This window comes from Malania oleifera, chromosome 10 (genome assembly GCF_029873635.1).
Source record: "Malania oleifera isolate guangnan ecotype guangnan chromosome 10, ASM2987363v1, whole genome shotgun sequence".
In the NCBI taxonomy this organism is placed as follows: Eukaryota; Viridiplantae; Streptophyta; class Magnoliopsida; order Santalales; family Ximeniaceae; genus Malania; species Malania oleifera.
In genome coordinates this window covers 17,188,217-17,205,113 of record NC_080426.1, presented here as the reverse complement: position 1 = coordinate 17,205,113, position 16,897 = coordinate 17,188,217, and the positions used below count along the sequence as shown (strand labels likewise).

Here is a 16,897-nt window from a genome sequence, read left to right as displayed (position 1 = left end):
AGGAAGGTGATCACTGTGAGTCAATTGGGCCTTTCAACCTTCTGCATCATGGAATTTTCAGGTAAATGTGTCGTTTGTTGAGAAGGAGAAGGATGAGCTCATGTGGGCTCTAAGGCTGACAGGGGTGCTGTGTGAAACCAATGGAGGGTTCATAAGGGATTGAGGAGGCTTAAATTTCACAAAAGAAAGGAGTAATTCTAAATATTCTCATGAACGATAGAGGTAGGTTCATGTGTTTGAACAAGATTTACAGAAGGAGCTTCCAGGATGTGCATATTCCTGAGGGAGTTCACACCTATGGATGGTGTTCCTTTCACAGCTCTGTTAAGAGTTATCCTCAACCATGAATGACTCTTCCAAAACCTAGAGTGGCATCTGGCAATGCTCTGATTGCGGTTCCTCGAAAATCCAGAGATCAGTGAAGAGGGGCGAGGGGATCAGTGTGCATCAGAGGCTCTTGACGAGCACCTATTTCTTCAACATGATCAGAGGAGCTCCGGATACAAGGCCAGAAACAGGGAAGAAAGACTTCAAAATCACAGGGATTGGATAGGGGATTCTTTCCAAAAATGACCCCTGGATCCATGCAATTCAAAGGCAGAGAAATAGGGATTTCAAATTTCAAATATCTAGGGGGATTTCTGAAGGACCGAAAGGCTTGGGAAATATTGAGTCGGTAAAACAAAAGCCCAAAGCGTATGGGCTAAAGAAACCCAAGATGATTTGGGTTATAAAAAGGAACACCTCAAGTATTAGCAAGGCTGTAGACTCAAGCTCAGTACAGGTATTTGGAGGAGGCGTAGGGGGAAATGGGCCTACCTGAACATGCAAGCTTGGATAGTATGGCTAGACAGACTACAGAAGATAGCTTGGACGGAGATGGACTACTGAAAAAATGAACAGTAAAAGAAGCACCCACAAACAGCTAGGAGCAAACTGAAACTTGTAATCAATTTTCACCTCTGCCCTCAATTTAAAGGAGAAACAGAAAGCTTTTCTAGGATAGGGGAATTGAAGATCACTTGACTTTTGATTCGTACGATGAGATGGGAGTATATGTGAATCAGAGAAGGAACTATTGGTCGACCAGCAGAGAGGCAACCTTGAATCTGCAGAAGAGGATGGACACTTCAGATTTTTGAAGGTAAAAATGGAGATTTTGAATAGGGGTCTGACCAGAGTGAAAATTCAGCAAAGATACCCCAGCAGGTGGAGAGAGTTTGTCATCATTTGGATTTTGAGAATGCACAAAAAAGTAAAAAAATTTCTAATCACAATATTGACCAATTGAAAGCCTTAATCTTGAGGGGCCTTTGTCTTTTGACCCTGAGCTTAATTTTTTTACCAGCCGAGTACTTGGTTGTTCCTTCTTTTGGTGTCGCAGGGGAAGGGAGCAAAATTCTAGGAAGGTAGATTCTTTTATGGAGGATCTTTGTCCCTGTAGAACTAGTAAAAGTATTCTCCCCATTACGACAGAGCCCATTCTTTCTCCTGAAACTCTATGTCATAGGGAGGATTCTATTAGGTGGAGGGGCTGCAGATTTAGCTTTGAGAGAGGCAAGAGACATTGCTTAGACTCGCAAAATCTCGTTGGGGACCAAGGACTGAAATTATTAGACCCCGCTGGAAATGTGGCTTAAAAATCTGGCTTTGTCAATCAATTTCGAGGGTGGAAGAGGGTATGCAAAGGGTGGTAAACATGTTAAGTTATGAAGATTTTTAGTTTAATGTTAGAGGGTTAGGGGGTCTTAGGAAGAGGAGCTTGATTAAGAAAGTCTTGGAGAGGTACTCCCCTGATATTGTTCTTATCCAAGAAAATAAATTGGAATTGATTTTTTTGGGGGGGAAGGGGGGGGGGGTGGTGGGGAGTGTGGTTGATGTAGGGATAGGGACTTTGTACCCTCCTGAGAGGAGCCTCATAAGGTATCCTTGTCACATGGATTCTCAGTCAGTTTCTAGAGTGGACAGGTTTTTCTCCCTTTCTGGCTCGTTAAAGTGAGAGGGAGGGGTCAGTGGTGAGTTTCTTCAGTGTACCGTCCTTCTAGACCAAATCTTAGGAGCTCTTCTTAGGAAGAGCTCTATTATGTTTTCGGTTTTTGCTACCCTAGAATTACTGCTAGTATGCTGAATTTCGATCTGTTAATCAGGGAGTGCAGTTTGGGAGACCTTCCCCTGGGGAACACTTCTTTTACTTCGTATGTAGGGGGGGCTAGAGCAATGGCCAGCGAACTGGATAGATTCTTGTTCTGTAATTAGTGTGAGGATGAATTTCCTAATCTCTCCCAGAGTGTTATCCTTAGGACTACTTCAGATCATTTCCCTATTTTGTTGGAATCTAGTAAGGTGTCTTGGAGTCCTACTCCTTTTAGGTTTGAGAATATGTGGTTGGATCACACGGTTCAAGCCTTTGGTTAGGGATTCTTGGGGAGAGGAAATAAAGAGGACTTGAGAAGGGTTTAGATTCATAAGGAAATTGAAGCGTTTGAACTAGAATATAAAAATTTAGAATAAGGATATGTTTGGCGATGTTAAAATTAGAAAGTCTATCCTTTTGTGTGAGTTGGCTTCGTTGGATAGGAAGGAGTAGGAGGTTAATCTCTCGGATAGCGAGGAGGCTAGAAGAGTTTCTTTAAAGAATGAGCTGGAAGAGGTGATCTTTAATGAATTGAGGAACGGGAGACAAAAGACCAAATTCAAATGGGTCAAAGATAGTGAATGTAATTCTTCTTCCTTTCACAAGCTAGCAAATAGGAAAAGGAGTAAAATTTTGATTAGGGAGCTGGATGTCAGGTTGGGAGAGTTATCAACGACCCTTGTCAGATTGCTTCAATGATTACTAATTTCTTTCATAGTTTGTACTTGGAGGACTATTGCAGACCAATGATAGAGGAGTTAGAGTGGAATCCCATAACCAAAGCACAAATGCATAGGTCAAAGAGACCTTTCGATGAGGATGCCACATACCTTCCACTTCTAGGAAAACACAACCCATATGCAGCCTCCCAACTCCTCCTAAAATTGAAATCTAAAAGTAGGTCTAGTGGCACCATACACAGAAGCAAATGACCACTCATACATTCCACTTCTAAAACTACAAACAAGGAAAAAGGAAAAACTAACAAAATCCATATATTAGCCAACCTAGTGTCCCAACATCAACAAAATACCTCCAAAAGCCCCCTTAGAAGATAAAAAAGGCCACTCTTTACCTCTACCAGGTCAGATTTCACTAATAATAGCCCCATCAACACGCTCAACTCAGTTTCCCACTAGAACCTCAGGAGAATACCTGACCGCTCTTGCACTTCAATTATTGAGACGGGAATTAAAAAAAATTACGACAAAGATTTTGGAAAATTTTGCTACATAACCAGAATCATAGAAGTCAATCACCAAGAATTATCACTTTTCATGGTTCAAAATTTACAGTATTTATCCAGAAATGGTGCAGAACTTACATTCAATAATACAAATTAAAATAAAAATAAATTACAACATTTCCAGTCCTCTCCTGCCACTTCCCTAACCAATCCCCTTGTCTTAGAATCACTCAACCCTCTAACATTTCAACTCTTTAACCTCATATTTTAACAATCTTACCCCCTTTCCCAACCCTCTAAACCCACCCATCCTCCCTCCCCCCCACCCTCCCCAAAAAAAAGTAATAATAATAATTGAGAATTCTAAGTTTTTCAAAGCTTTCTCAACTATTTTCTTCTTCCTCCCATAAGTTTTAGTAGACACGCCCACTTTAAGCGCCCTACCTAAAGGACTCACCAATTTATGCCCCAATTTATCCAAAATGACTTGTGGGTCTCAGTTATTTCTCTCACCCCTAAAGAACTAACAATAATGTTATTTTCCCCTTTGGTTTCCTCCCTTTGGCACATATTATAGTTCAGCAAATTAAGTGAACATCTGGAATGGGAAGAACAACATTCAAAGGCTTAGAAACCCTTTGAGTACAGGAGATAGCATTAGAGATATATCCAAACCCCTCTCCATGCTACCCTCGGGCTCAGCAATAACAAAATGTGATAAAGAAACTGAATTTGAAGTAGTAGTCAAATACAAAATTAGAAGCTGAATTTGGAGTAAAAGGAACAATGACTAAAAATCCTTCCTGAACTACAGCATCTTCATTGCCAGCAGCTTCCTTTAAATGACGAACACCAACCTGTGCATTCTCATAGATTCCTCCAAAGTCCACTGTCACACCTTCTATTAGCTAAAGATGCACAATTCCCCAGTTCCAACATATCTGAGCTTGAAGCTGCCTCATTTAAAGCAGTTTCCTTATTTACATAATCATCTCTCAAGCCAAACTTTTCCATCAATTGATCCAACAAAAGATCCCTTTCCGAAGAGCACGCACTGCCATGATCCTCATCATCCTCGTCAACAAAATCTCGGGTCAAGGAAGACTCATAATCATCATCATCCTGAATCACCACCTTCCCCTTAACTTTCAGAAAATTTAACTTAATTTCCTGATTACCTTTTGAATTATCATCATTAGAACACACATTATTGCATACTGGTAATTCCCCAGTAGGTCCCGAATATACTGCCATTTTGACACTGTGACATGAAAAACTCCCATCGCCCTTCACCAAATCAGCCTTCATGCAGAAAATTCTTGCATCCACCTTCAAGAATGTCTGCCACACCTTCCAATTTTCCCACCAAGTCTTCAATCTCTCCACACGTATTTGCCGAACACTTGCCATCGGGATAGATTTTGGGCTCCAAGTTATTTTTACCTCCAGCATTCCCCTTTTTAACCTTTCTTCTAGAAGGCCCTGAAACATCAAGCCCAATACCCTCATTGACATTAAATGGACCAACTGCTGCAAGCCTAATATTAGACGGCCCGCTAGCAAGAACCACCAGCCCGAACCCTCCAACATGTGAACCAGAAATCCCTCTATTCTCCAGCAAATCTTGGGGAATCAAAATCGAAATTCCCCCAAGATTGCAGGCCAACAAATCTGCCCCCTCCAACTGAACTTCCCACAAACCTTCATGTCATCTCCTTCCTGCAAATTCTGGCTAAAATTTCCAGCTAAGCATCTCTCCACAACCGATTGGTTTCCAGTATTGAGTGCCCCTACAAAAGAATTATTGCTTCCTAATCTCTGAAATACCAAACCCTGATTTTGGATTTCAATGATATCAAAGACCCACAATTTCCACATATCAGATCATCCTATCCCCAATTGATTCTACCTTGAGCTTTTGATATTTCATCAATTTTGCAAAAAAACTTTCACCAGCCCAACGTCTCACCTTCATCTAGATGCCCCATCTCCATCCATAATTCTCAAGTGAAAACACTCTACTAGAATCAAAAATCTTCCCTATAGATATTAGTTTTCCAAATTTAGTCTCCATGAACCTCAACACAATAACCCCATTTTGAAGCCTGAGTTCTATTTTTATTTTTATTTTGTAAGTAATGGAACCTGAATTTTTTAACTCAAGGAAAACTGATTTTTCTGACCAAAACTGCCTGAGTTGATCCCTACACTACAAATATCATTAACCCCCAACACCAAAGAGATGACTTTCCCCGACTTTCCTCAAATGGGCAGCACATTAGACCCATAATGACTATCTGCCTTGACAACAAGCGAAAATGCCCAAATTCCTCCATTAGAATCGACTCAATAGGCAACTAATTGACCGGAGGATAGCAGCTCACCCCCTGGATACCAATCTTGTTCTTGCAATACATAATAAAAGATATGATCCTAGAAAAGCATCCTAAATAGAAAAATCTTACGTTGTGTTATGGAAATTACGTCTAAGAAAATTTCAAAATTATTTCTACACATGCCATACATTTGCTCTCAGCCAAGAAAAATAAAATTATAGAAATGATGGGTCAGCTAACAAACATAGTGCACATTCACATCAAAGGTAGAAAAGTATGTCAGAGACACATGTCAGCCCATGAAGATATCAAGAATACTGTCGATGCATGAACTTAAGGGATTTTTACTCAATATGAATGATTTTACGTTCAAAGTATGACTGATTCAATTAAATAGCTAGCATACTTAACTGATTAAATATTCCCACTGAATAAAACTAGTTCTCAAATATATATTCCTGCTTGAGGAAGCAATGGACATTTTATGCATGCCACAAAACACACCATGTATAAGCCAAAATTTTCATATTCGTCCAATAAAATTCTATGAAAAGGATCCCTATAAAATAACCACCTGAGAAGTGAAGGCAAGATAACCACCACGAAAGTCGGGTTGCAGAGTGTGGTCATTTGCGCTGCAATAGCAACACAAATAAAAGGAATCAAAACCTTGAAACAGACATGATGTATTATAAAAAAAGCACAAGACAACAAGAAGTGCTTAGAACCAATATTCAGCACATGAGACTTATTAAAAATTGAGGGTAGGCTCTGGCACATAATTAAGGCCACTCCAATGGGACCTGGTCATCACAATTTAAACCACAAAAAAAGCCTCTATGCAAATCTGACCATCCCCCAACCCTAGTTTGATGGGGGCCTCGTGTTGGGCTGCCCTTCTAGATTGTTATTAAAACATCCTAAACCTGTTCAAACAATATCAGAAGCAACAAAAAGGCCATCCCTTTCAGGATAGTGGTAGCAATAGAAAAATGTAGTAAGATAGCACAAAATTCAAGGGCAAGGCTTACACCACTTATACTAGAATTATTTTAACATCAAAAATTGACACAATTTGGGGAAAATATGTGCACACACACACACATGAAAATCTGATAGATGAGATAGAGAGAGGAAGAGAAGAAAGTATCATAGAATCGAGAAAGCTGAGTGATGGCTAGAACTAGGAGAAACGTTCACATCAATCAGCCTTCCATATATTTTTTTCTTTTAGATAATAAACGAAGATACGTTAAGAGAGATAAAATACAAACGATAGAGGAGAAGGAATCCTCAAAAAAAAAAAAAAAAAACAAAGATTAAAGACAACCCAAACCACAACTGCCCACAATCTAAACCACTATCCCTGACCATAAGCCTAAACAAAACACTACCTAAGAAAACCTCTTTTCAGTTCTATCACAAAGAAGAGAAAAAAAGGAAAATGTTTTTCTCAGTCTTGTCCAATCATAATTGATGGAACACTGCAAACTAGCCAATTCCCATTGCCCCTTCCCATCCTTAATTTTGCAACCATCTAAGCAGATGATGGCAAGATTGTTATACTCTGCCAAGAACATGGTTCTAAAACCAAGACCAGTGACTATTGGATCAGCTGAACTAGTGGGTCAAGCTGGTGGCTCAATAATACGAACATACGTTGTGTTACAAAGACACAACAACAACAAGAAAGCTTTAAGTCCCACTAGGTCGAGTCAGCTAAATGAATACTATCTCACAGCCCTCCCTTATCTTATCTTCTACAAAAGCTATGCCTAACCTAATACAAATGTCTTCATTCCATAATTTATCTTTTAGCAATATATCACTCATCCACCTTAACATTCTCATGTCGACAACTTTTACTTTTTGGATATGTTGCTGAACATTGTCATCCATATAGCGTAGCGGGTAGTCCTAACTCCTAAATAAACTTTCACTTCACTACTAAATCTTTTTTCCTTCATCTCATAAAAAGTCCCTCTACCATTCATTTTTCTGATCATTTTCCTTGGAGCCACATCATTTGGAAGGCTAAGGCACCTTTCAAGATTCAGATATTCATTTGGACTGTCTCTCACGATAGGCTCAATACACATGACATGTTACAGTGCAAAAGACCCAACAAAGCCCTTAGCCTTGATATGTGCTCCATTTGCTGTGTATCCAATAAACAAACTACACATCTCTCCCTTCATTGTTCGGGTGGCTATCTTTTTTTGTGGTGTTCTGTTCTCTTGTTTTGGTGAAGCTTGGGTGGCTCCTCAGGTCATGGGGGATTTCTTGCAAGTGAGATATTGGGGTTTCAGCAAAACCAAAAAAGGAAAACCCATATGAAAACGCACAGCTTTAGCTACCTTGTGGACTATTTGGGTTTGTGGGAATTCAAGAATTTTCAAGGATCGCACATCTTTCCCTCATTGTAAGACAGAATTGTGTTTCTTGCCTGTTGTCACTGCCCAACCTTCAAAGAGACCAGGGAGTAGCTCTTTTTTGTAATAGATTAAGGTTTTTCTTTGTTCTTTTAAAGGACATCTTGATCTCCCTGTACTGTACTTCATTTTTTTTTTTGTTAATATATTTTTTCTTATCCAAAAAGAAAAAATTAAGGGTATTATTCAATCACGCAACACACCGTTAGCACTTCTCCATTTTACCCAACTTGCTTTAACTATATGTGTTACATCTTCTTTAATTTCTCTTTCAGCTTGCATAACTATCCAAGGTATCAAAATCTACTAGTGCAATTAATTTCTTTCTTTTTTTTTTGGATCGAAAAAGAAGATATTTTATTAAGGAGTACACGAAGTACAACAAGGAGCGTAAAAAATCCTCCTTAAAAGATACAAGAATAAAAAAATAAATTGATAAAAAATAGAAACTGCCTAGCCATCCAATCACACTGTAAATCAGCCAAATCTACTAGTGCTATTAATTTTTTGACTATCAAGTTTAATCTTTCCTCCAATATTTCTCCTGCCACGACTAAAATTACATTTCATATATTTTGTCCTTTTACTCATCTTAAAACCTCTAGATTCTAAAGATATTACAAAGATACTCATCATAAATTATAATAGGCATCTGGAAATAAAAAAATTAACAGCAAAACCTATACAATTTTGTACTATTTTCCTAATAATTGAAACATTCTTGAAACATATATTATCATCCTCATTGTCACTATTAAATATTCAACGATAGCTACAAAATATTTGATTCAATTAAATTTTTTTTACGATAAGATTTTGACGGTCTTCATGTGTGTGTATGCATCCTAAGAGAGTGGTACAAGGCATTGGATGGCATGACACTCTGTTAGCTCTGTTTTTTTTTAGCAATAACAAAAGAAATTTATCAAGAAAGAGAAGAGAGAATACAACCAAAAAAAAGACAAAAGATCATCAAAGGAGAGAAAAAAAAAAGGTAAGAAAACAAAACAAAACTTAACAAGCTCTAATTAACAAAATTCCCTCCCCTTCCCTTCGTAGTTGGCATAACTATATAGATTTGCTAATTCACACAGCCCTTTCTTTGTTATACTTCTAGTGCCATTCAAGTGAACTTCATTCCCTCTATAGCTGTTTGCTCTCGAGCTCCTTCAGCAACAGCAATTCAGATACGTTTTTGTGTAAACTGCTGGGTCCACCAAGTCAGTCTACCCAGTCCAACCAAGTCAAGCTGAGATGCCTGGTTTTGGCAAGATTGACCCAACTCCCTGGTAGAGTTTCCAGGTGCACTAGAAGCATTAATGATGGAATCACCCTCAACAAGGGACTCCTTGTCCAGTTGTCTCCTCAGTTTCCTTGGAGATCCTAACAACGATAAACAATACCATTTTCCTTGCCATAGTGTGTGCAATATCAGAACAGCCACAACAAACTCCTTGTCCAGATACACTACCTCTGCCATGACTGCACTCCTCATCCTGCCTTACTTCCTTTACCAGGGCTAAGGCAATGCCCAACCATGGCTGACCTTTCACAGAAGAAACTCAAGAAGAGATTGAGGTGATCCATTGAATTCTACCATATAATTCATTCATGGATCATATGGAATATTGGAATCACAGGCAATAATCATTAAGTAGATTGAAACTCGAGAGTAACCCAGAAACAAAAAATGGCAGCCAATAACTATGCTTATAGCCTCTTAATTATCTCAACAATGGAACTAACTGGATGGTAGATACTCCATCCCTCCCAGACAACCTTGAGAGTGATATAATACTGATGGACCGATTTTTCATACAGGTGAAAAATACGGCTTCGATTTTTATCTTGTCAGACATTTTCAAAAAGATCATCCTAAATGGCTTTTCTGGTTATATGAAATATCATTTTATCAGCACTTTATGGCTCCATGGCATTCCAAAACCACACAAGCAGCAGATACTTGCACTACCCCTTTGCATTAATATGCACTTGCAATGCTTGAGGCCACAATAATTGGAGGATCCAGCCAGTTTGATGGCTTGATTTGCACATTATCAGTGGAAGTTCTCTCTGTTGAAGCCATCAGAAGAACCCTAAGCCAACACGCACTATATCTGAAACAACACTGAACACATCAGTTACAGTGTACAGCAGCACAGATCAGAACTTTGGAGGCGGGCTAAGGCTTAAATAAGCAACCATGACCATAACGAAACACGGCACCACAATATAGCAGCTAGTGCAGCCTAATAGGCTGGCAGGCAGGGAGAAAACCATGCTGAAACTCACACAAACAAGAGGGGGCTCCAAATATTAGCCCTACAGGCATGAACAGGAAAGTCAAACACATACCAAAACCCCAACAAGAAGAGATAACAGGTGCAGGTAAGAATAAACCATTCTAGAATTTCACACAATCAAACATGCCACAACCAACCAAGGGATGCATCAACCAGCAACAACAGTTACTCCGCTGCTTTCACATCAGCAACACCTTATGACCACAAATTGCATCCAATAATGGGTGCACACTGCCCAACTGAGAAAACAAGTCACACCAAACAACTTTTAAACAAGAGGGACCATCGTATTCAGGAATAAAATGAAGAAGATAAGGGAAATAAGGGGGAAAATGCCAGAAAGCCAATTCAGGTCAATAGTAGCAATAAACTGCCTGGAAAGAAAATGAATGAATTAGAAGTGATGAACAATAGCGACAAACAGTTCCTGAGCAGTGGCGATGAACGCTGCTCACAGGCAGTTAAAAAAATTTCAAGCATTGAGGATCAAAGCTTGCTCTGATACCATGTTGTGAGGTTGAAAGCCTAATAGGAGACGGGGGAGATAGAGAGAAGAGTATCCTGGAGTGGGAAAAATAAGTGATGGCCAGGCCTACGTAAAATGTACATCTCCGGGTCAGCCCTCCTTACATTAATAATAAAACGACACAAAGGACATAAATAACCCCATGCATACCAGTATACAACCTTATTACTAAAATAATATATTCCTTTCTAACACACATACACACACATGTGTGATCATTTGGAATTTTACTATAGAACTTTGTGGAAACAAACTAAGAACAATATACATAGCAAGATCAATTACCTGAAATCTCTAATATGCAGCTCATATATACTAATATCAGAGAAAGAACGAATAATAGGTTTCTCGTCTGTCAAGTTATCCCAACCTTCAGGCTTTAAAACATCAGAATCAAGATTGACCAACAGTGTCCGTCTACCATTTGATGAAAGCCTATTCCCACAAGAAAATAGTGAGTGTAGGAATTAGAATGTTTAATCACAAAAAGATGTTTCCAAAGGCCATATATACATACACCTCCAGATAAGAACTTGTTTATAGAACTTTAAAATATACATACACCTCAAAAAACTATTGGCTAACTCAGACAACCAGTATACCCTCTAGCATATGGATCATTCACGATGCATTTTTCAATTTGCAAGGAGCTTGGATGGTAGACAGAAACTTCATAAACATAATAACAGCCTTCCCAACATTTTGGTCCATTTGTACTCCAGACACCATTCACCTCATCAAGATGCACAATCTCCAGGGGATCCCCACCAGACGGATCCCTATAAATGCAAGCATTTACTTCCTGTTTGGTGTACCCATAAGAAACAATTAGTAAGAAACAATTAGGAAGAGAGAGAGAGAGAGAGAGAGAGAGAGGGACTAAAAGAATAATGAGAACTCAAAATGGGATGCTAGGAGAAGAAAATTGAGCATGAACAAGGCTAATATATACCTGAGCAGTGGGGGCCCAGAGGTAAATAGATACAGCTTCTTCAGAAAACACAGCGCCAAGGGGACCATAATACGAGAACAGTTCATCTAGGATGCCAGGTAACTGCAAACTAGTAGCATTGCTGCACTTTCCATCAACTGAATGAAAGAAAGATTAAAAGCAATATGTCAATAGCCAAAAAACATTTACTACAAAAATGCACGGGATCAATTCAGAAACCACAGAGGCTGCCGAATATAGGTCAATGTACAAAACAGATAAAATTGAATCTATTAAACAGATAACTAAATATGTTTCGAATAAATGACCCAGTACATGCAGATAATCAAAACGTATAAAGGTAAATAAAAATCAACCACAATATGCAAACCAAGATGTTAAGTTTTTGACAATAAGTTTGAAGACAACTGCAATTTTTAACAGATTCATCCATGCAATAAAATTCTAATTGTAACTGCCACTTCAGAAACACAAAGCATTGGTTGATTATCTCAAATATAAAGCTTCAAAAAGCAAAATATGCGCACTTGAAAGTGACATGATCAATGACAAAGGCATAATTAAGAAGTGCTAAAGCGCCTTTGAAAGTGACATGCAGGGTGGTTATTCTAGTTATTCCTGATTATGCATTAACAAGCGAATGAGAAAGCAATCACAGTGAATAACTTACAGCTAAAAGTAGCAACTGCTAACTGGCATTTGAGGAGAAATTTGGTATCCAAAGCAGGAGGGACCTTGAAGGCTCTATAATCTTGGATATGCGGAAACTTTTCAATCACCTAGAATAATGACATGAAGACTGAATTTGTTGAGAGATATGGCACGTATCAATAAAAAACTTTTGGAGAAGGTGCATTAAGTGTGTAGAACACTAGAACTGATGACATGTAGATATATACAAGAAAACCATAAGGAGGAAATGATAACGAGTAATAGGTATAAAAATTATCATCATTCAAGCAGGAGTTAGATAGTTACGCATTCTGGAAGCCCTACATTGTCCTCTTCAAGCTTAATCTTCACATCCTCACCTGTTAGCAGTTAGCATGAGGGTAGAGGGCTCAATTTCCATGACAATTATCTGATTAAGCAAACTATGAAATTTCTTATTATTAAATCAAACCTTCAATTCCATGATCTGTAATCGCTAAAGCGGCACGTCGACTAGCATATAGATAGCAGGAACTGCCTCCAGTATCCACATTCCAGGCAATTAAAGATTTACTTACCCAGTATGCTCTACAGAATAGCAAGCTATCCTGCAACTGATGAACTTTTTAACTTCGCACTGTTGATAATATTTCAAATTTACAATAGTCTATATAAACTCACTACTCACAAAGAAAAGAAATATCAAGACATGTGTAGTGATAGATTCTTTTTCAATATAGCCAGCTCAAGAAGAACAAACCTTGATGAATGCCATCATAGGGAATGTAAGAAACCACTTTGCCTCAAAGCTTAACACTCGCCACACGTACAGTCCAGTTACACATGGAGAGGTAAACAAATGATGACTCACACTCATCATGAAGAATAAGATCATTTTAACACACTAATGATTAACAGATCATTTTACCTCATTTTGAAACATGGAGAGGTAAACAAATCGATCCTAGGATTGATTTTGATGATAACAAAACTATTATGAGTTATCAGTGTTGTGTTAGATGCAAAATCCTATGTGCTATTTGTTGAGTTGATTTATTGTTTTGAGCTAATGGTTCAATGATTTCAAAGCATTACTCATGATGATGTATATTGTATATTTATATCATAACACATAGAGATCTATGTGAATTGAAACATTTTGCAATTTAACTATATTTGGCATAGCATGAGACCACACATGCTTGGCCAAGCTATTCATGTACTCATGCAGACCATGCATCAACTCATGACCAGCACAAAAAATGCAAAAACATGAACATTATTGTTTTAAACGATAACTAATTCATTGTCATATAACACATGGGTCCATACTTATACATGATTTTAGAACGTTAAAAATAAGATGCTTATATATTACTTGTACCATCTTTGAAAAGTCAAATTGACTTATTTGTGGCCTCGTCTTTAAATAGAATATTTAGAGTTTCTTAATTCAAAGGAACAATATCTTATGTTTTATTTTGTGTTATACATTCAAGCAGAGAGCAATTTTCCAAATAAAAGAAAAGTATAAGTCCGAGCCTCTTTTGTCTTAAACAACTGTTCCTCGTCGTGCTCTTATTCAACCCAATATTGTGCAACATCAAAGGTGTGGGAAAAGAAGAAAAAGAAGGGATTCACATTCAAAAGAGAGATTCTCATATATCTAAAAGAAGAAAAGCAAGAGAAGCACAAGTTTGCTTCTTGATTGAAAAGAAACAATTTTTAGCTCACTTTCTTTGTCTTGAGAGATACAAAAATAGTTCTTCGTTAAGTTTATTGTGTGTACTTCAAGTTCTAAAAGTTCACATGAACATTAATTCTTACAAGAAGATTCTTAACATTTCAAGCGGTTGTACAAAAGCGGCTCATAGGTTGACTCATCTACATCTCATGTCACAAGTCAACTCAATTGATGCTCATAAGCAACTAAGCCGCAAATCAACATCTTGATTTCTTTACATCTCTCGTATAGTCATACTCAAACTCACATCACCAATGCAATGTAAGTATTCTATTTGTACAGTGAGTTATGATATACTTGCTTGTTTACTGCTTGTTATACTTTTGGATTATCCATGGATCTGAGGATCCTTTTGGTTTGTATAACCATCATAGTAGATCGTTTCCATTGGAAGGAATATCATGGACTGTTCGGCTATTGGCTCAACAGCTGAGTTGTATTGGACCGAGACTCAAAGTGGTAAAGAGCACATGTAATGATATTGAGGTATTGGAATAACCAAGTAGAGTTCTTAGGAAGTGGGCATAGGTCATGTGAGTATCAACCACTATAAAGTATAAACCTTAGTGTCTTGTTTGTGGCTGCTTGATTGCTTGTATTTAATTTGTGATTGATTGGTTGCTTCCGCGCAACCATGGCTCCGATACCATGTTGGATCAACACTTCACATAAAAGCTTAAGCTGGACCAATAGTGTATGTCAAGCCTTAACATGGGATAAAATATCTTAAGATACTCTCATGTTGTCCTCCTTATAAGTTATCCAGGATCACCGTTAACAAAGCTAATCAAGAAAATCACCAGGGAAAAAAAAACTAATTTTAAATGAATCTTCAAACAAAAAGTTTTAAAAAAATGGCATGCCGACAAGCCTTAGGGATCCAGCTGGCTTGGACAATGCGGAACAAGAATCGTGGTCCCAGTGGTAAGTAACAGTGTGTTTAGCTAGCCATCATGTCACCCTTCCGTATTTGAATCAATAGCACATTCTTCAAAAAAATATCCATCCAATTTATTGGAGAAGACAAATCCAGCCAACACAAAATTTTAACATCAGATACAAAAATACAAATACATTCAGAAAATACTGTCAAATAGTTGGTAGTGATCAAGAACAAATAAATTTGAACTTGGACTAATTGATGCATCTAAAACGACATTTGGAGTTTAAATTCTGCAAGCAATAGGGGCAGATGCTTCCCGCCAAGAAACATTATTTTCTCTATCTCAAATCCATCATTCCAGTTTGCTATTAGGCTGCTTTAGGTTATGCAGGACTTATTTAAATTGGAACTACGATGATTTCATTTGTCCTCCCCATCCCACAGAGAAAAATGAAGAGTTTGTTGCGTGGATGCATTTAAATTCTATTCCAAATTCGTTCGGAAACAACTCAACCAAGAGTAAAATGCCCTGACTTTGTGAAGCCAAAAGTAATCTTAATCATTACCCCTGGGCTTTTGCTAATTGCTATTGGCTTCCAAATCCTAAATTCCGATGCTCTCATTGATCACTTTTTTAATGCTATCGTTCCAATCAGAACAACGCAAATCCAGATGCAAGTGGGTTGATAAATTTTTAAAATTAAGATACCGAACATTTGTAGAAAAAAGAAAACGGAGGAATTATAGACAATTGAACCTTATAAACAACCACTTGGTCAAGTTGGATGAACTTTGCAGTTCTTTGAAACCAAAACAACAAAAAGCAACCTGTAATTTAATTTACTCCCATTTTTCTGCTTCTCTCAGAAACAAAACGGATCATTAAAGGAAACACAGAGCACTTGTAATTCAAAACAACAACAACAGAGAGAGAGAGAGAGAGAGAGAGAGAGAACCCAGATTCCAACTGACTTCTATTCTTCTGATTTTTCTCAAAAACTGAAGGGAGGGCCGGAAAAAACAAAGAGAACAGATTAAATTGAAACAAAACGATGTCACGAGTACGAGAAAGAGCGGATAGAAACCTGAGAAAGAGAAGGGTCCTCGAGGGGCATCGAGGCGCGGCTGCAGCAGCAAAGGTTTTGCTTATTGAAGGTTGTGGAGGAGGAGAAGGGAAGAGAGGGGGAAGGCTGCCGAAGTCTCTTCAAGGGAGGCGCTGTTGTGATGACGCGCGGGGGGAGAAGACCGACGGAAGCAGAAGGAGAGAAAATTAGAGAGAGGGGAGGACAGGGCAAAAGAGACATTCGGCCTAGTTGCTGCAAACGAGAGGAGATTGTTGCTGGAAGCCTGGAAGACGGGGAGGAGTGGGAGTCTGAAGATTGATTGCAGCGGTGCTCTGCTCAGAGCAGTGTTACTCAGCTCGTCACCTCTGGGTTTTTGTCTTGTTTTTTTTTTTTCAATGGTTACGCATCAGGCACCAGCCCAATAAAATAATAAAATATTAGATTGGTATGCCATGTGTCAGTGCTCCTACATTTGACAGATGGGACGCGAAAGCATAGCTGACAATGAACAAAATGATAATGGACTCTCTTCAAATCAAAGGCTTATAATGATATGAGGGAAAATACCCTATATTTCATTAGTTTTATTTTGCACATATTTGATTAATTTTTTTCTAATATAAAGATGAATTATAACTTATATGAAAAATGTTTAATATGTTACAGGCTCGTGATTATATCAGCTC

The 16,897-nt window shown here is 38.2% G+C and overlaps 1 protein-coding gene across 10 annotated transcripts in view; it reads right to left on the bottom strand.

Moving 5' to 3' along the window:
* Positions 1–16,616, bottom strand: part of LOC131165444 (pullulanase 1, chloroplastic) — a 153,247-nt gene extending 136,631 nt beyond the window's left edge. For 5 of the 10 annotated variants that reach the window (XM_058123275.1, XM_058123278.1, XM_058123280.1 and 2 more), the window contains exons 1-8: positions 16,233–16,602; positions 12,993–13,134; positions 12,848–12,900; positions 12,540–12,648; positions 11,870–12,006; positions 11,520–11,719; positions 11,203–11,352; positions 6,231–6,291 (exon numbers count right to left, since the gene is read on the bottom strand). In XM_058123275.1, coding sequence (XP_057979258.1) covers positions 6,231–6,291; positions 11,203–11,352; positions 11,520–11,719; positions 11,870–12,006; positions 12,540–12,648; positions 12,848–12,900; positions 12,993–13,134; positions 16,233–16,451 — 1,071 coding nt within the window. In that variant the 5' untranslated portion in view covers positions 16,452–16,602. Of the gene's footprint in view, positions 1–6,230; positions 6,292–11,202; positions 11,353–11,519; positions 11,720–11,869; positions 12,007–12,539; positions 12,649–12,847; positions 12,901–12,992; positions 13,135–16,232 lie in introns of all 10 variants that reach the window. The other 5 variants (XM_058123272.1, XM_058123276.1, XM_058123281.1 and 2 more) reach the window with 2 other exon arrangements.
* Positions 16,617–16,897: the final 281 nt, after the last annotated feature.